The sequence below is a fragment of the Syngnathus floridae genome, chromosome 1, assembly GCF_059516105.1.
Source record: "Syngnathus floridae isolate MCC-2025c chromosome 1, RoL_Sflo_1.0, whole genome shotgun sequence".
Classification (NCBI taxonomy): Eukaryota; Metazoa; Chordata; class Actinopteri; order Syngnathiformes; family Syngnathidae; genus Syngnathus; species Syngnathus floridae.
In genome coordinates, this window is record NC_142413.1 from 20,210,647 (window position 1) to 20,231,649 (window position 21,003).

Consider the following 21,003-nt stretch of genomic DNA (forward strand, 5'->3'; position numbering starts at 1 on the left):
CCAACTAGGAGTGGTGAATTTGGCAGTATGATGAAATGTCCATCCATGCATTTGTCCTCATTAGGGTTGCGGATAAGCTGTAGCCAATCCCTGCTGCCTTTGGGTAAATCGCGGGGTATACCCTGGACTGGTCAATAGCCGATCACAGGGCACGTATGGAACATTGATGCAAAACCGTCACTTTGTAGCCCTGTTGACAACTCGAAAGAACAGCGCATGCTAAATACAGGATATGCTGCATTTAATTCCAAACTTCTGAAATAGGCAATTTGTTTCTGCAGAATTCCAGCAACTTTTCTGTACATGAAGCTGCCTATTTTCTCTTGGCATGCCCTACTGCCACGAACACAAGACAGGAAAAGCGTGCTTGAATGAAAGTGGGGAATAATCATGACCTCACTTGGCTCATAATGCGCTGATTTACTCTAGTGTTCTCTGTGATTCTCAATTGTATTTAAACATCTGCATTCTAGACCCCTTAATCCAACAATACTAAGCAATTATATAATAATAAGCTGTCTCTAGTTTGGCTGGTGAGCTGCCAACACAATCTACTGTACTGTGATTATTATGCACATATGACCAGTGAACTAGACACACACTACCACTGTCCTACTCAAGCGGATACAAAATAGACACAATCAAGAAGGGGTGTTGTATCTTTTCTCTCCTGCAGACCAATTCAATTTTCTTCCAGGGCATGTGTAAGCTGATTAAACCATCCAACAAAGACTTGGGGAAATATGTCACATCCTTCAGGACCGAAAATAATATTGTGCATGCTGCTTTGGCGATTGGGATGCCGACTTGCTTTCCCTTACTTTCCTCTCTCGTGACCTTTCCGCATCGACATTATGCATTTATTTCTCCTTTAATGAGCATTTTATGTCCAGTTCCAGCAGAAAGATGTTTTCTAAAAAGCTTGTTTTGATTTCGAAATGAACATAAATTGTCACTTGTGGCTGGGGATTTGTGCCGCAAAAATTATGTCAGACGAACAAACACGTTGTGCACGAGGGGCGACAGTGTCTGTTCAGCCAGCAAAAAGTAATGTCATATCACCAGACAATGTGTTAGGTACAACTCTAAATAATGCATGGAAGAAGGTTAAATATGCATGGAGGGAAAACCACAGAAATACCAACATTTTCACCAAAGGTGAAAAGGGAATGTTTTCTTAGCAGTGTGTTTGCTCGATTATGCGGAAGCTCGTAACCAACTTCGAACTTTTGGTGGGGATCAACAAATGTTGAGAATAAATATAATATCATAATAATAATAATAATAATAATAATAATAATAATACAATACAATTGGTCAACGTAGGTGCCAGTCTCTGTTCAACTAGTTGCTTTTTCCCCATAGATGGATAATGTTGATAATGGACAGTTGATTAGAAAGCAGCCTGTCACTTTTGTCAGCCATTTTTTCAACACCCGGATAGTGTCAGTAATATCCTCTGTAATACAATCCCTCAAACCAACCTCATCCCACAAAAAAAGCCATGTTGATCTTACATCGTAGCTATTCCCAAACATTTTAGCCAAGGCTCCCCTTCAACAAACTCAAGTTGACTCTTTATACCCTGCACTACATCCACCTCAACCCTATCTCATCCCCACCAAAACTTTTAAAACAAACAAAAAAAACATAGCCGACAGTGCTTTGCTACATTGATTTTTATGTTGTAGAACTGTTTGTTTTAATAACCTTTGTTAAACCAGACACCCATCCAACACTCAAACGTAGTCGGTAAACTCCGAACACAAGCACTCCAACTCCCTCACCCCATACCATCCCTTCTTAAGCCCTCCAGAACAAAGCCTATTTAGCATATTGAAATGTTTTGTTTACTCTGTAAAACCGCCCTTTCCCCAATATCTTAAGGCCACTCACTCCCTTTCACAAACTACAGTTTTGATGCACCCACATCTCCTGCACTACAACCCCGTCAAATAAAAACCAGTGTAGTGTATCACGAATGTTCCCAGGCATGCACCTCCTATAACATCTCGACAGGTTTGGTGCAACCCTATGCTTGGAAGCACAACCCTGACCCATTCCACCTAAAAAAATATGCTGTTTGAACTCAAACAATGGCTGTTTCCAAACATTTAAGACTTGACAAATACCCATGCTTGACACAACACAGCACATGTAGTATAGCTCATAATGTCATTTATGTCTTTTGTCACTTGAATTCATATTTGTGCAGGGGTATGAATAATTTAGGGTTTAACTAAACTAAATATATTGTAGTCAGAAAAAAATATATATTTATTGATACGCATGAGAGGACCCGTGATCTGTTTTAAGATGTTTACTAATCATATGCAAAGTTATTAGAGCAACAATCATTTTCATGTTTAAATGTAAGATGTTTATTAGTCAGATGTGAAGTTATTAGAGCAAGAATCAATCATTTCCGTTTTTACAGAGTAATGAGTCGTTTAGAGGGAACTAAACCCTGAGTGTGGAGAAATTGTAATGGTCCATCAACTCCGTACAAAAGCGATACCGTCCCCAAAAGAGGGTCAAAGATGTGGTGCGATAGCAAGATGTGGAGGGTTGCAGATGCGCTGGGAATTAATTCAAGAGAAGCAAAGGGATAAGGGTGGAACTAACAAGAGGGTGTGTCTCAGGCTGGCTGGGAAAATATCCCGTTCCACCATTGGAAATGTTTTTTCATTCTTTCAGGAGGTGGGTGTCTTGTGACCCCTAAAGGTTTTGTGCATTGGTAGGAGGGGATTAGTCAAATAGCCCCACTGCTTTTGTGTTGCAACGATGACAGGTTACTCTGTGCAGCAGGCGGTCATAATTAAACAGTTTTTTGTTGTTGTTTTTTTTTACTGAAAAGAGTCACCCGCCAGCTAAAGCCAGAAGCTATTCAATACCCCCTTTTGTAGAGAAGAGTAAGGGACATCATTCACACAAGAATTAGTCACAGAGGACCACACATTTAGAATTTTTTTCACCCAGAGTACATTTTCAAAGAATTATGATAAATTTCTTTCATTATGATTGTTGGGATGAGCCTGAAGGTACTATGCATATGCAATGCGATGCATCATTAACGATACAGAATAAGGGTTATCAGAATATTTGGTGTTACAGAATATTATCAACATTTTGTGAGGCCAATGTCCAACTATTTCATGATGAGTTTATCGTCCTCCTTCTTTCAGCCTGACCACTGGCCTCAGTGTGAAGACAGGTCTGATAGAATAAATGCAAGAAAAGAGGCTAAAAGTCGTGGTCGTCCTGGTAAAAATATGTGGTTCAAGGTGAGGGAAGATTAAAGCGAGAGGATAAAAAGCTGACCTCGCTGACGTGTGTCTGTTGCAGTCCTAAAAGAAGCATAGGCCCTGGGACATCCACGGAATCCTTTCTCTAAGTCCCACTGATACATTCAAAGCGTTACTTCCATGGAGCCAAACTTTTGTTCCCTCACAAAAGGGCTGACCAGAGGTTCTCCCATAGATGGGAGCCCCGTTCAAAATCAGATTACTTCCACTGAAGTCCCCTTTTCTCCATCTGCCAGTTAACTATGTCAATGCCATTGTGTCATCAGTGAAAAACTCTCCATTTTCGGCATAAGGGAGGCTGCATGTGTATTATTGCCTCTGCTGCCATTTATTTGAGCAGGGAAGAGACACAGCCCACCCTCACGCGCCTTCCTCTTTTCCTTATTTTATTTCTTTGAAGGAAAAATCTGGGCCACATGCCCCAGAGGAACGCTAAGTGCTTTAATTCATTCGCACCTTTTCTCTCTGGCTGCCATCTCCAAGGCCTCCTTTTATGCCCAGAAGTGATTTTTTAGGCTGGACCATCAAAGCAATTATGTTGCCGGCCTGCTTCTCTAATATGAGGAGAGATGACTGACATGCCAACCATTGTACAGTGGTGGAAGGGCATTTGGCTTCAATTTATTTGATGTGAAAACATTCAGACATCAGCTTCGGCTCAAATAATCATAAACAAGCCAGCACGATTGTCTTCCTGAAATGTTTGGAATATAATCATATCTAAATCTGTGTACTGCGTATCTCACTTAGCTTTCTCACCTTCCAAGGCTAAACGACTGAGCACAGTTAGTCGATGGAGAATGCCAGCAATGTAAGACAACACTGTGGACATGGCAGTTAGTGATGTGTTGCAATTAATGTAATGGACAAGGAAGAGCACCATCTTCGTGCTAATGACAATGTCTTATATTACAGTTCAAATGCACAGGGTCGCCACGGCTTCAATCATTACGAGGCCATAGGAAGATGGCTCGCTACAAAAGGGGATACGCCGTAACTGGATAATGCGGGTGGAGAGAGCAGAGCATGGCGCCACTGGGCCAATGTTCCGTCCGGGGGTAATAATTCTGGCTTGAGGGACGTAGGAGTCATTGAAATTGATGGAGACAGGATGGGAAAAGTAAAGCATTTCATGAAAACAGGGCACTAAAGACCAAAGGGGATAGGGAAGTTAGGAAGAGGAAACGGGCAAAATGGGACACTGAGAGACAAAAAGCAAAGGTAGAAATGATTGATTTAAATGTTCTGGTGTACATTGTTTAGCCTCTTATACGTTGTATAATCATAACTAGTTCAGCACAGTTCTTCTCTGAAATTCATATTGTTGGAAAAGGTATCCTAGAAGAACAACCACTTTTGCAACGCACAGTATTGGCTTGGCTGTGCTTTTAAAAAGTTATAGGTTTGAATAACCACTGTCTTTTACCTGTAATGAGCTATTCTTTTCTTTTTTGAGAGGCCTTCTAAGCAGGGCACAATATGATTGGCTGCTTGCATAGTTGAGGAAAAGAAATGCCTCCAATTCCTATTTTTCTCCTCCTCGGCGAGCAGAGTGGAGGGGTGAGCTGTTACACATGGAGGAGAAGGGGGGATTATAGACAAAAGTGACAGTTAGTGACGGATGTCTTTTGATTAGTAAATGTGCATTACCCTCACCCTTCCCCCAAAAAACACATGGGTCCAGCGTGTCCGAGCTATCCCCAAGGACAGAATGAGGACCCCATGGGGGCGTTAGTAGAGTAATCCATCCATCCATTATCTGAGCCGCTTATCCTCATGAGGGTCGTGGGTGCACTGGAGCCTATCCCAGCTGACTTCGGGCAGTATGCGGGGGAAACCCCGAACTGGACGCCAGCCAATCGCAGGGCACACGTAGACGGAAAACCATTCACACTCACACTAACAGGCAATTTGGAGTGGTCAATCGCCCTACCATACATGTCTTTGGAAACAGTAGTACCTGGACGAAACCCACACAGGCACGAGAAGAACATCTAAACTCCACACAGGATTTAGCTTTGAGAGAAACCAAACCTGTACAATTCTAAAAAGTTGCTCTTTCAACTATATTTACAATCATAAAACTTTTATAGCAAATCTATCTCAGATACGCTGTTGCCTTGGTAAACATATTAAAGGTGGTATCAAGAGCAAGAAAAGGGCATAACTGCCATACTGGAAACATTAATAATGTAGAATCATAAATTACTTTTACATGATGTCCCACTCATCAAAATGTATAGTGTTTGAATATTTACAGTGATGAATGCTATTTTTAGAAAGGGTTCGTCAGTTTCTGCGAGGATGCATGAATATTTAGCTGTAATTCTTGACAAACTATTGTTCAAAATGCTAACTTTTGTGAGTCAAGATGGGTCTAAACAAATCAAGTCAATTGCTGGCCTGACAAGTCAATCAAAAACTTTTTTAAAATACAAATAACAAAACCATAACAAACACATAAATAGATACTAATTACAAACTCAGTATGGTTCCAGCCTGAACAAAAGCTACCTTGCCCAGTGGTTGTAAATGTCAAAAGAACATCTCAGCTCCAATCTGCCCTAATCCACCCTAAGGCAAGAGTGACCCTAGCAACTGGAAGGAAGTAATCTGGAAAGAAAGTGTGTGTGTGTGTGTGTGTGTGTGTGTGTGTCTGTGTCTGTGTGTGTGTGGAAGGGGGGGTAGTTGAGGTAATGTGGTATGCCGCCGCGCATCTTTTATTTAGCTGGCAATGCCTTCAGGGGAGATGTGTTATAAAGCAAACAAAATGGACATTACGAGACTCTGTACACTGAACATGAACAACAAATACTAATACTTCTATGTTGATGCACACAGCTAAGGGTATATACAATGATGAAATCCACACATCCACACACTACAACATGTACATGCAACATGCATATACTATAACTGTCTTACATCATTGTAGCTGCTTAAAGCTCATCTAATGGAAGCACAGGGTTAAAACTGTGCCAAACAGTTTATACATATGTATTAAGTCGCAGGATGTAACTTAATCATGTATGGATTTCATGAATACCCAGAGCTGATATGCATCAGCATTTGTTTTCCACTTGACCGGGAAAATAATGACTGGAGTTATAGCAAGTTTAATTACACCAACTTTTAGCATTTACACAAAATCCACTAGTTATGAGTACATTAAGATAAGCTGTTTTACACTTTAAAAAATTCAGAAATTTACCCTGAAGAGGTTACTCAAAACCTAACAATAATGTGAATCTGAATTAGCAGTGGAAGACATTTCCAGATATCCCATAATAATGAGATCATTTGGAAAGTTTTATCTTGGATAAACTACGCCTCCAAGTTTCCAACTTTGTACAACTGTCGGAGTGGACCAGAGGTCCTCTGGCAGACCTCTAGCTAGAAATATTGGCTTCCAAAGATAATGACCTTAAATTGCACACACGGGTGCAGTTAAGCTTTGCTTGTTCCCTCAGTAGCTTACAACAGCAAATATGTCATTGGGAAAATAAACAACAATTACGCTTTCTATGCCTCTAATTACATCATCCGACGTTGCTATCACGAGCAAAGAGAGAAGTGATTAAAAGCCCTAAACAGAAGTACAACGTATTAATATATGAGCGTATGCTGAAGCGTTATTTATTAAAAGCAAAGAAAAGGGACAGGGGACAATACCAATAGCAGTTAGAACACTTTTGAGTATTTGGTGGTCCACCACGACAGCAAGGGGCATTTATTGTACAGATGGAAATGCTGCTGCAGCATAGAGAAAATTCAAAAAGGTAAGACACCAAGCAACAGAAAAGAATATATGAGGAGAGACCAAAATATACAAAAACACACACGAGGCTAAACCAGTGTACTCCAAGGTAAAATGGCCCATTCCACTTTTCCATTGCAATGAAAGTTGGTAGCTCAACTATCTGTGCATTAACTGACTTGTTTTGCGCACTATAAAACGTCGACCCGACTTTAGCCCTTTTAGTGTCTTTGGTCCTTTGAGCAAATGGAGATTGCCATCAAATCCTTGAGGCCCATCAATAAATAAACCTGACTCAAATAAACATCTAAATAAATAAAACAGAGGGAAGAGCACAGCAAATGGGCATTAGCCGACGGGAGCATCTCATGCATCGTCATGCTCAACTGGATGGGTGGGGTGTACAAACACAGATTGCCGTAGTGGTCAAATTTGAAATTATCACCAACACTTTTACTTATCCTTCCCTATCAATAGAATACTTTCTTGATTCAATAAAGCTATGTACCGTAATATCAATACCTTGTGGCATATGATGGTAAATGGACTAAACTTACGTATATAGCGCTTTTATCTGCGCCACATAGTGCCCAAAATGCTTTACTATGCCTCATTTTCACCCATTCACACACGCATTCATACACCAATTGGAGGCTGCTGCCATGCAAGGAACTGCCAGGTCCATATTGGGAGCAAATTTTTGTTGACTGCAGGTCTGTCAGTTACATCAAATACTGTGAATAGACAAATTCAGGGAATCTTTTAACAAACACAGCTTCAGTGAACAAAACGTATAGTGACCAAAAGAGAGTTACAGTATTTCAGGTAAATTTCATTGCAAACTGAAGTTAACTGTTTTAACACAAAATATGAACGTTAACCATATTAAAAAAATAATAATGCCAGTTTCCCTGCAATGTATTATTCTTATTTGCATTAAAATCGTCATGAACGAAGATTGAAACAGAGATAGATCAGAAATATTTGGCTGATTTCAGCAATCCACTGTAATTTCCATTTTATTTGGCTAAACTGAATATGCCATGTCCAAACATGCTTTCCTCAGTGCTGTGACTTTTCAGTTGGCTGTGTTTTCTTGTATAATTATGTAATAACTGTTTATTGACTGAAGCTAATTGAATAAAAAGCTATCATTCTGGAAATGTTTTTTTTTAATTTTTTTTTTTTAATCAAACTAACGGCAATCGAAAGGCATCCTTAAACTGGTTTGGAGCCATGCAAGCTCACATTTACCTTCCCAACATATATCGTTTATCTTCATTGTGTTTTTACAGGATTGGGTGGCTGAAATGTTTTCTAATAAAGCTTTTAGCAGGGCTCCGGTGTTCAGTCTTCATAATATTTGTGTTACCTTCAATTTAGAAGACACATTTTTCAATTACACATTATTCACTTCCATATAAAAGACCATTACTCAGACTTACTGTAAACCTTGACAATCGTGCAAAACCACTATCTTGTCAACCAGTTCTAGTGGATTCTCCTCCAAGCTAAAAGCATTACATACATTATCATTTCTTTGACATCTTTGTTCCCTGCATCCTTGTTTCAAACGGATAACCTGAATTTATCACTCTTTGACGTGTGAGCTCTTTATCGGTATCTACTGGAATTACCACTATCACTCATCTCTTGATTCTCTGTTAGTAGACTTTAAAGCCCAGAAGTCAAATTAATTCCTCCTCATTGCAGTCGACAGACTATATTGATAGTGTCGTTTTCTTCAAAATGCAAACGTCAATCTGGACATTAAATCGAAAATGACTTAATAACAGCCATGTCGGAGGACAGAGTTTAAAAGAAAGGGGGAAAAAAACAAGGGTATGATGGCAGAAGACAACGTCCTTGATCGTGTTTGTTATTATGAGCAAAATAAACAGGCGTCTGACGCCTACGCACATTTGCTTCTTTCTCCATCTGATAATCAACTGGCCCTGCTGTATTCTTAATGAGCAACACATTAGGTTTAATTCAACCAAAGCAACTTCTTCATCCTTCAACACTAAGTATGATGGCTCGGGCTGTATTACATTATATGAGGGCAATTTATCAGTGAGTGGGACGCTCTTACTGCCGGCCCCTTTATTGGGCATTTCTTTGGCTTTAAACACTGGAAATTTATAGCTCTAATAGGAATTCATCACAGAATGAAGCATATCAAGCCTATTGTGTTGATGTGCCTCGGGTAGAAATAAGATAAAACCTTCCATTATGGGACCTCCAAAGCATATTTGCACTCTGAAATTGATCTGCTATTGACAATTTGCACTTTGGGTGACCTTTCATAACTGCCCCCACACTTGAAAAGCAATATTGTTAGGAAACTAACCAAGGGAAAAAAAAGACCCACTGAATACACTCCAGGATATCACTGGATCTCATAAGCTAGTAGAAGCTCATTCATTGATGGCTCAATAAGCAGTTGGGGCCCCATAGCTTTTGCATTAATCATCCTCTTGGTGGTCGAGTAGATTTAGGCCACTTTCCCACTGAGGGGCAAATATTTCCAACTGTTGGAGAAGGTTGCAAAATGCTTGTCAGGGTTTGTTCAAGGTTGCATATGTTGGTAAATAGTTTCAGTTATTTTTATTGTCACAAGGAAGTTTTGAATATGTTCAAAATTCTCTCAGGGCAAGAAAGTATAAGCAAATGTCTGGCAAATGTCCGGCGATCGTTTGGCGAAGATTTACGACTTTGAACAAACCCTGATGGACTCTGACGAGAATGCAACATTTGCTGTCTTTCAAAACACTCACAATTGTACACTCCTCAGTGGAATAAGAGCTTTATACTTTTATTCCATCTGCCAAGCAGTTTATTTGTTATTCAAACAATTTTAGGGAAATAAGTTTACAAATAACTGTTTGGGATAAATGTGTTCTACCTAATTTTATTCACTTTTGTAACATTGCTACATCATTTTTCATCATGTTTCTTAATTTCTGCAATAATCTTAATGACTGCAATTTGGACATATGCAAGTGAGCATAATGCACTCCTCTTTTCTCAGGAAATGCCAACTTTTTGGATCTGACGAAAACGCACCCAGATTGGATTTCGCAAGTCCAGTCAACATGCATGCTTTTAATTGTATTTCTTTTCCCGCCTTCCCACAGAGTGTGACTAAAAAGCATGTACACACTGTAAATAATGCATGTTAATCGTTGCACATTATGATCGTGATAACATACAACACTGGAGCCCCTCAGGGGTGCGTCCTCTCCCCACTGCTCTTTTCCCTCTACACCAACGATTTCTCCGCAAGTGACTCTTCTGTGAAGCTCCTGAAGTATGCAGACGACACCACTCTCATCGGACTGATCCAGAACGGTGATGAGACTGCATACAGACAGGAGGTGGAGCGGCTGGTCCACTGGTGCAGCCAAAACCACCTGGACCTGAACCCGCTCAAGACCGTGGAGATGACAGTGGACTTCAGGCGAGGCCCTTCACCACTTTCACCCCTCACTATCCGCAGTAATACTATTCTATCATCAGACACCTTCAAGTTCCTGGGAACCACAATCTCTCGGGACCTGAAATGGACCGGCCACATAGACTCTGTCCGGAAGAAGGCCCAGCAGAGGCTGTACTTCCTGAGACAGCTCAAGAAGTTCAACCTGCCGCGGGAGCTGCTGAAGACCTTCTACACTGCCATCATCCAGTCTGTCCTCTGCACCTCCATCACTGTCTGGTTTGGATCGGCCTCCAAACAAGACAAGCACAGACTGCAACGGACAATAAGGACTGCAGAAAAGATAATTGGAATCAACCTCCCATCTATTCAAGACTTGTACCTGACCAGGACCAGGAAACGTGCAAGTAACATCTCAACAGACCCTTCGCACCCAGGTTGCAGCCTGTTTGAACTACTCCCCTCCGGACGCCGTTATAGAGCTCTGTACACTAAAACCAGCAGACACAGAGACAGCTTCTTCCCCCAGGCTGTCGCTCTGATGAACTCACACCACTCTTAGAGTCTCAGAGTCATTACTGTGCAATAACATCCTGCTTTCCACACCTTTTTTGTTTACACTGTTTGTACTATGTGTCCTCTCTGCATCCATTGCAGCCTGGTCATCCTAGAAGAGGGACCCTCCCATCTGTGGACTTTTCTCAAGGTTTCTCATTTCCCATAGCTGGAGTTTTGAGTTTTCCCTTGCCCTCTTGGGAGTTTAAGATCTGGGGATGTTTGAGAATATCTTTCGTTCTTCACATGTGCTGAGTGTTGTTGTTAGTCACCTAATTGTTGAACAGAGGCTGTGATTTACCGAAGTCAAATTCCTTGTTTGGCACGCTCAAACATGGCGAATAAAAAACTCTTGAATCTTGAATCTTGAATCTTGAATATTCACAACTTCAGACTAATCTTTCATGGTGTACAATTGGATTTTGAATAGTGTTGCATTGCTCAAACTACTACGATAAAGTAAAACAATTCCCAAGATCAGGTTGAGCTAAGTGTCTTTCTGGGTCAAAGCAAGGTGTACAGGCTTTTGTCTACGCCCGAGGACATCACATCTTAAAAGTAGTGGCACAGAAGTGCACATATCTCCCTTACGTTTCCTTATCTATGGCAAACAGGTGATAGATTTCAAACAGCACCACTTTGCTCTCATCTTGCGTTTTAATATCTCAAATCTGCTAATGCCGTCCAAGCAACAGCATGAGGCACCAAGTCCCTTGGGCCTCTTCGTCTGAAATCACGTTAGCTCCACTTCCTGCCGGATTGCCTCCAGGGGCGCTGCGATGAATAGCATCTATTAACACCAGGAGTGGATGCCTGAAGGAGGCCTTAGCTCTCAACTCTGAGATATCAAACAGAAACGGTCATACATGCTTGTGAATGTGCGGACGGGAAGCAATGTTCAGTGTGGATTGGCCAGAGAAGTTGCAAAAGCACAGAGAAGTACATTGTGTGCAAATTAATCCCAGAAGTATAAATTTATAGTTTTGTGTATTTTAAGTAAAGCGTATACGAAGAAAAGTTAGATCGCTGCAAAATGCCTTGCAATGTCAGGGTCATTTGGAAAACAAACACGACAATAATACACAGTGAAAGATTATTTATGGCAAAAATGACTTTGGGGGATAAAGCCCAACAATGGGGTGTTTACCATCGCCAGCATATTTTCCATCACATGCCCCTCCCTCAGGCCTCTTCATTTTGCCCTTTTGCAGATTCACCCACTTTAGCTTCTTTAAAATGTATGAAATAAAGTAGGTAATTTCATCTTCATTAAACATACAGGGGGACGGTGCTCTCTGATCTGACCCGGTGAATCGAAAGAACGGGCTTTGAAAGATTAGAAAAATGGGCTGAAATTCCATGACCTGAGTAAGCATTATATCGCTATATCTGTATTTTTAATGAGAACATGTTACCCCCTCCCCCTTATTCAATGTCAAACAAGTCCTTTAGAGACTTACTATATAAAACTAATAATGGAACTTTTGATAGACTGACCTGTGAAGGTGAAGCAGGATAACAGCACGGAAAGGAATGGAGACTAGAGCCCTGGTTTGGGAATGTAATGACATTGAAAAGACAGTAAATATATAAGATTGTCTGGCCTCTCTTTGAAATCTGATAGATGTGTCTTTTGGGATGCCCCTTACTATGAACGACCCACTGAGTCTGTGGCTTTCATCCCTGACCGAAAATCGATGGAGCAGGATGTATGAGGTGCTTGTGTTTTAAATCTGCCAATCTTCTGCCAGATACTGAGGTAACTGTCTTACTGCAGGGAGAACCAAGGAAATAGAAAATGAGTAGGCCTAGCTTTAGTTTGAATATTTTTTCAACCAAACCATAGATATGCTAATTCATCTTAGACTGAACTGATTCAATATCATCGTGTATTTAATGCATTATCACCCAAAGACTCTATCAATCTTTCCATTTTTTCTGTGCTGACTGTCTGGTGTAATTGCCTAACACATGCATGGAGCCTCCAGGGTTAGCTTTTCCATTCCATTCAAAGTGGAGACAAGGAAATGGGAAATGCTTGTGAAATTGGGCATAATTGTGACTGGCAGCACCAAGAATTGCGTTGAGCCTGACACCAGAGGTAGTCAGCTGGAGGGGGAGTTCAGCCGACAAGCAGACATTCACTCGTTTTAAATCAACTTACGTTGACACAAGCATAGAAAGACACTCGGTTACAGGGGGCTGCTGAAGAAGACGCTAAGTTAATCAAGCTTTAGAGCCTCAGATGACAATAGTTGTGACAGGTAGGAGGGAATACATCTGGTACACTGACTGAATCAACAGCTTTAACACCTTTAGTATCATAGTATTAAACGTCCCATTCAGAGTGAAAAAACAGGGCCTCAGTGAATTGTCCATCCATAGGCTTACCTGATCCCATGTCAGGACTAGGAAATTTCAAACTTTCCAGTCTTGAGTCCAACATACTTTGATCTTTGTTGCTGTCATACATTCCCCTAATGCAGGACAAACTATTTTATTTTGCAATACTGTAGATCTTTAGCATTAGTCAAGACTGTAGAAATGGGATCCTTCAGACAAAACAAATCATATTGTTTTTCTATGAAGAAGAAAAATCGCACAACTGTTATGACGCTTTTTGCCCTCAAGTCCATAATTACAGGTAATGGAAAAAAGATTAAGGTAAAAACTGCAAAACAAACATATCCAACATAGAAAAACTGAATGTAACATGCAAGTTCAAAAAGTTAAAAGAAAACATGCAATATTTGAAAATTGTTCCGGTGGCCAACTGGTATGAAGGGACATATGTGGTGGTGAATTTTGTATTATGTTAACATATAACATTCGTGCTACCTTTGATATTTAGGTAGGCCAAAGTATGTTTGGGGATTTAAGGAGGGTCATTGTCGTGAGACACAGCAGAATATTTAAAAAGAAAGTTCTCTAGGAGATAAACCTAACCCATAACCTAAAGTCTGTGCCCTAACCCTAATCCTAACCACTAACACCAAGCAAATTTAGAAAAGCAGAGGTCATTAGGTCATCTGAGTGACTCTGAAACTATCACAGCTGTATTGAAAAAACAAGCAGCTCACGGCTCAAAAAGACAGTTTCTATCTAGATTCATCCCACCCAATTTAAAATAGACTTAAAAACTACCAATGGTTACTCTCTTGTGAAGCTAATACAACTAATCTGCAAATACAAACTAGAAACCTGGCTAGCCCTTGGGATTGCCTTCATTAAAGTCAAAACATCAAAGTGGACCCTTCCATGTCCCAACTGTCTCGTAAGATTCCGTTCATGGTAATTTTTAATGGAATAAATGACAAAGGGCCTCACCTCTGTGAAGGTTTTCAATAGAGTTGATTAAAACTTTTCATGAATGTTACAATTTGAGCGCAGTTTGATTTAATTAGCACACTTTCTTTTTTTTTTTAGCTCTCGCTTTTAACACACTAGTGGGTCTTTTTACATAAAAGCAAGCTTCAACACTGGCAATATATATATATATTCAAAGCAAAGGTTCAATATCCTTTACGTGCCGCTTCCCAAGGCCCCTCATGTAGTTAAACTAAATTCAAGCAATTTATCTGAAAAAAACAAAGTGCTTGTTCAAACCTGTTGAATTCAATTAAGCCAAATAAAAAGAAAAATCAGGAATTTTTAGATGCACAAATTTTCATACCAACGTGCACTTGTTCAGAAACCTTCATGATACAAAGAAAAAGCACTTGGCCAAGCTGTTGAATGTAAAACTGAAAATCAAAGTAATTAATATGCGATGGGGACACACACTTATTGAAGGTTGCAACACAGCACGGAAAAGTGTGCCAGAACATAAATTAAGACGAGTTCATTTGTGAACAAGGTTTTCAAAAAAAAAAAACCAGGTGGTGGCTATGCTTGACTTGACTGACTTGAGCTGCTCTTCAATGCAAAACCTAAACAAAAGCAGTGACTTTCTGCTCATGTGGCGTTTTAGTGTCATTCCTCTGCATCTGTATAAATTCAGCATTTTAACATTAGCCTTTTCAAAGCAATGCAAAAAAGCTCAGCAAAGACCTCTGGATGTTGTAGAGCAGCTCGACACAGTGAAGGATGTGAATTACGCAGCCGGGATTAGAGCAGCGGGAGGCAGGGTGTTGTTGTGTGGAGATGGAATATAAAAAGGGACTTAAAAACACACACCTAGGGTTCTGTAACCATAGTTAGCAGTCGGCCACCGAGAACTTGGACTGGAAGGACTTTGATCACCTGGAAAAAATTTTATGGATGGAGTGGAGGGGAAAAGAGATCAGTGGAAATGAGGAAAAGGGTAGGATGCAGGAGTAAGAAAAGAGAAAAATGCATTAGAACAGATTTCATTTGGCAAGAACAAAACTCCCAGAAACAATTTTTAGACATTTTAAAATGCCATGAAACTGAATCAAAACCCCAAGAAAGAGTGATAGATAGTGTAAAGTATACTGTATTTCCTCAAATAGTGTCTTCCACTGCAGTAGATGTGCTGTAAGAGATCCAAATGCTATTTGTAAGATGTTAAACATTTTAATATCACCCACAAAATGAGTGGGGATTGGAGTAGATTATAATTGAAAATCTATTTTACAGATATGTTTCTCCCCCCGCTAAATGCACAGTATAAACAAAAACAGGAAGGCCACTATATGAACAAATATGATTGGTTTGATTTTATAAGGTCACAGAATTGAAACGAGAGGAAATGCATACACCCGCTTGCGCTAAAAAGATAGCAGTAGGATACAAAATCATCATTAATGTCGAATATTGTTACCTCAGAGATTGACAAATTATCAAAAAATATCCAAATAACCAAGCGAGTGTAGACACATAACATACGAAGAAATTAGTGGAAGACCCTTCAGATGAAATTGTGTGAAGGTTATGTGCATGCCAATAGAAACAAGCATTTCACTGTACGGTCATGTATATGATCATCAGCAACAATAACCAATACGATGGTCAGATTTAAGACCGTCACAGGTTTTTGTGCAACTGAATTTTCGCCTACTAAAATCAAACAGAATTCTGTGCAAGAAAGCAGTGAACCAAAAATTAAGAATCTTGTATCTTTATACATGAATCATGCCTGTATCCGTCCGTCCGTCCGTCCCGTCCCCCCCCCCCCCCTCTCTCTCTCTCTCTCTCTCTCTCTCTCTCTATCTATCTATCTATCTATCTATCTATCTATCTATCTATCTATCTATCTATCTATCTATCTATCTATCTATCTATCTATCTATCTATCTATCTATCTATCTATCTATAAGCAAATAACAAATTCAGATAAGCAAATAACAAATTCAGACCAGGAACATTTTACAATTGACCTCGGTAAACTTTAAAAGTGAGTAAACAAGCAAACTTGACATTTCTACACCAAACAAGCAAACTTCACATTGCTACACGTAAATTACAAGTCCAAATGTTTTGTTCCGTCTTACCGTTGCGCGGCATCCGTTTTCGCCGATCTCGGAAGGCTGCTCCCGACTGCAGCGCTTCCATCAGGCTGTCCATCACTCCAGTTTCATCTCCTTCTGTAGGACACACAAAAGTAATAATGTCATTATAACTCTGTATAGCTTGAATCTGATAGACCAACACAGTAGTAGGCCATAAATGTGTAGTATATACACCCTTAGATACAATCCAGTGCATTCTGTCTTCTGAAGTCACCTAATTAGTAATAGAGTCTACTTGTGAGTAATCACTCTCAATATAAGTATACCTATTCAGTGAAGGCCACAGTGGTTTGTTAGAGAAGACAAGTTTGTGTAGCCTTGTCTTGTGTAGTTAAATTTAAAGAGAAAAATGAACACAAACTATTCTCACAGATTTATCTCCAATGATAGGTATGTCACATATGTGCGCTGAGTATTCATACAAAGCTACTTTGGAAGGACGTGGTTGAATGGTAGAGAATGTAATACAATATGTAATACACAAAGTCAGGCAGATGCTGAAGAAACTCGCCACACTAAAATATTCAGAATTTTTACCAGGATTTTTATCAACACACTTTTCTTTCACCATTAAATCACAGCTCTGTTGTAAATATAGAACAACATGGGACCAAAAATGAAATATTTTGCTCAAAACTGCACTGAAAGATTATAGAACACGCATACATCGTTGAACTTTATTCCCTATAAAATTCCAGAGGAAGAAGTGTTGCATCTCTGAATTTACGGAAAAAAAAGTAAATTAGTTTACGGTATTTGAAATCAGGACAATCACATTTAAATATCATTCTGGAGTTTACACATTTAGGTTTTGAGAGGGAAGGGGAGCAATATTGTAAGGTTTGATAAATACCAGGTGTTCCCAGTTTTGTGTCCAGTCTAGCCAAAATAATCACCCAGGTTATCGTTTTATGTTGGGAACGAATGAAGTTATGTCATTGACAGGGCTGTCCCTTTCACCCACCACTTGCTACTGAGTGATATGCCAGAGCGCTTGCCTATGGATGGAAATCTTTTTTTTTTCTTTGTAAATCACTAGGTGACCTTAATAAGCCACCATACGAGGGAGAGAAAAAAAAATGCCCACTGCCTGCCAGGCAGGCCACGTGAGCTCATCACGCCGCCTGCTTCCTCATTCGACATGAGATGTCTTCGGCATCCCCCTGGCCAGTAGACAAAACCTGATTCTAACGAATCTGAGTCATTCTCGCAATTATATATACATATATATAGTATATAGTTAGCTCGTCCGCCTCACAGTTAGGAGGGTGCCGGTTTGATTCCACCTCCGACCCTCCCTGTGTGGAGTTTGCATGATCTCCCCGTGCTTGCATGGGTTTTCTCTGGGCACTCCGGTTTCCTCCCACATCCCAAAAACATGCTTGGTAGGCCAATTGAGCACTCCGAATTGCCCCTAGGTGTGAGTGTGAGTGCGGATGGTTGTTCGTCTCTGTGTGCCCTGCGATCGGCTGGTAACCGGTTCAGCGTGTCCCCCGCCTATTGTCCGATGACTGCTGGAATAGGCTCCAGGGGACAAGCGGTACAGAAAATGTATATGTGAGTGTGTGTTTGTGTGTGTGTGTGTGTGTGTGTGTGTGTGTGTGTGTGTGTGTGTGTGTGTATATATATATGTTCAAACTACAAACAAAGTAGTTTGTCTGTATCAAAGTCAAAGTCAAAGTCAGCTTTATTGTCAATTTCTCCACATGCCAAAGACACACAAAGAAACCGAAATTTCGTTCCCCCCTATCCCACGGTGACAAGACATGGCCCACAACAGACAAACAAGTAAACAAGTATAACAATAGCGTGCTGAATGAATAATGAATAAATAACACAATAAATAAATAAATAAATAAATAAATAAATAAATAAATAAATAAATAAATAAGAGGAGCAAAAAAAGGGAGCAAGTGCGCGTACAGCAGACATTCCAGAAAATAGCGCAACAGTGCCGCACGCTACGCAGAAGGGGGTAGCGAGTTCAGGGTCCTAACAGCCTGGAGAAAGAAGCTGTTGGCGAGCCTGGTGGTGCGGGAGCGCAGGCTCCTGTACCTCTTCCAGGAGGGCAGAAGGTCAAACAAAGAGTGAGCCGGGTGACTCACATCTCTCGCAATCGAGGTTGCCTTGCGGGCGAGATGGGAGGTGTAAATGTCCTTCAGGGAGGGGAGCGAAGCACAAATAATCTTACCAGCCGTATTCACTATGCGCTGCAGGGCCTTCAAGTTCTGTTCAGTGCAGTTACCACCCCAGACAGCAATGCAACTGGTGAGGACGCTCTCAACGGTGCCACGGTAGAATGTAGACAGGACTGCCTGAGGAGCACATGCACGCCTGAGCTTCCGCAGGAAGTACAGGCGGCGCTGAGCTTTCTTTGCCAGTGAAAAGGTGTTTGCGGACCAGGAGAGGTCCTCACTGATGTGCACCCCCAGGAATTTGGTGCAGCTCACCCTCTCCACCACAGCACCGTCGATGATCAGCGGCAGGTGTTTTGTGTGACCCTTCCGGAAGTCAACAACGTTTACGTTCAGCAGGAAGTTGTTGTCCCTGCACCACGTGGTCAGAAGGTCAACTACCGACCTGTACCAAGTCTCGTCGCCCTTCGTGATGAGACCCACCAGAGTGGTGTCGTCAGCAAACTTCACTATGCGGTTGTCGCTGTAGGTCGCAGTGCAGTCATGCGTTAGCAGGGTGAAGAGCAATGGACTGAGCACGCAGCCCTGGGGGGCCCCCGTGCTCAGCGTGATGCTGGCGGAGATTTTGTTGCCAACACACACCACCTGAGGCCTCTGACAGAGGAAGTCCAGTAGCCAGTTGCAGAGGGAGGTACTGAGGCCCAGCTCGTCGAGTTTGCAGATGAGTCGCTGCGGCACAATGGTGTTGAAGGCAGAGCTGAAGTCCACAAACAGCAACCTCACATATGAGTACTTTCTCTCCAGGTGGGTGAGGGCCGAGTGGAGGGCAGAGCAGATGGCATCCTCAGAGGACCGCTTGGCACGGTACGCGAACTGGAAAGGGTCAATGGTGGGGGGGAGAACGGATTTGATGTGCTCCATGACAAGCCGCTCAAAGCACTTCATGATGATGGGCGTCAGTGCCACGGGGCGGTAGTCATTGAAGCAGGACGGTGCAGGTTTCTTCGGCACAGGAACGATGGTGGCAGCCTTGAAACACGAGGGGACAATGGCCTGCTGCAGGGAAACGTTAAAGATGTCCGTGAAGACACCCGACAGCTCCCCAGCGCAGTCCTTCAGCGCTCGACCCGGGATGTTGTCAGGGCCCGCCGCCTTACGGGTGTCAATAGCGGCAAGCGCCCTCCTCACACCGTCGGCAGAGAGGCGCAGGGGCTGCTCGTGTAGGGGGGGGTGTTCTTTACTATATACTGTTCTATACTATTTACTACTATGTTTGTAGTTTGAACAAGTAAAGTTCTTCCGAATCACACACTTGCTGTAATTTTGACAGACATATCAAATTTCACACATTGTTCAAGTATACTGTGATTTTAACAGTGTATTATGGTTTTCGTGCTTGCATTATTATTTTACAATATATTCCGATCAAATCCACGGCCATTTCTTTTACAGTGTAAAAACCATAATAAAGAAAATAATCATCTGGTTTTAGGGGCGGGAGGTGCACAAATGTTACAGCATGACTAGAATTTGTGGACCACCCTTCCAGTGCCCCAAAAGCACACGTGCGTAAAACTAGGTATATTCAAGCCATCCTCGCTTGCCATTTAAATTGCATATTTGCTGTTGAAGGCACTATCCCCTTAGACTGAACACAAAATCTAATGATTGCTCTCCATTAATTATAAAATGAATAAAACATCACCACTGTTCCTGACAAAAAAAAAGCTATGTTGGATGCCTGTCCTTTCTCAGTAAACTACCAGGAGAAGTAAAGTACATTTCAAGCTTAGCTACTAATACAGACAGGAGGAGCCTCGAGACAAAAGCGTCCACTGATCGTCACTGACAGATATTCTTTTTTTGTGGCTAACGGAAGGGAGCTAAGTGCTCTTTACAAAGACTTAGTGCGGCGCCACTCAATGCACTAGCCCTCTGTCACTGTTGGGTTAATGACACCAAAACCAGCCTTCAAAAAATAATACCCCACGGTGCAGCCAAGGCTGTGGAGTGGACTAAAGTACAAAGTTGACATAGCTGAAAAGACGGGTAGGCGACTATCGGGGTGGTAGGCCACAGCAGCACGCCGCTCAACAAAGTTATAAAATAAGCGTTGTTCTAGATCTAGGTCATCTATCTTTACGCCCCAATACTAATGAGTCAGAGGGCCACCCTTTTCATCATTCCGGTCCAGAACAGACCTTATTTTAAGCTAGCATCATTAGGGTGACTTATAGTAGCTCCTGAGACTTCAATTCTTTTGCATACATGAGTGCTCCTGCTCAATCGTTATGTCATATTTCTTTGCATCTTCTTTTTGCACCTTCCAAAATAAGTAGCGGTG

General features: G+C 41.4%; 1 protein-coding gene across 6 annotated transcripts in view; it reads right to left on the minus strand.

Moving 5' to 3' along the window:
- diaph2 (diaphanous-related formin 2) overlaps positions 1 to 21,003 on the minus strand; it is a 307,464-nt gene that overhangs the window by 29,556 nt on the left and 256,905 nt on the right. For 5 of the 6 annotated variants that reach the window (XM_088384971.1, XM_088384965.1, XM_088384980.1 and 2 more), the window contains 2 exons: positions 16,507 to 16,599; positions 15,230 to 15,295 (listed from right to left, as the gene is read on the minus strand). In XM_088384971.1, the coding sequence (XP_088241097.1) occupies positions 15,230 to 15,295; positions 16,507 to 16,599 (159 nt within the window). The remainder of the gene's footprint in view (positions 1 to 15,229; positions 15,296 to 16,506; positions 16,600 to 21,003) is intronic. The other variant, XM_088384996.1, reaches the window with a different exon arrangement.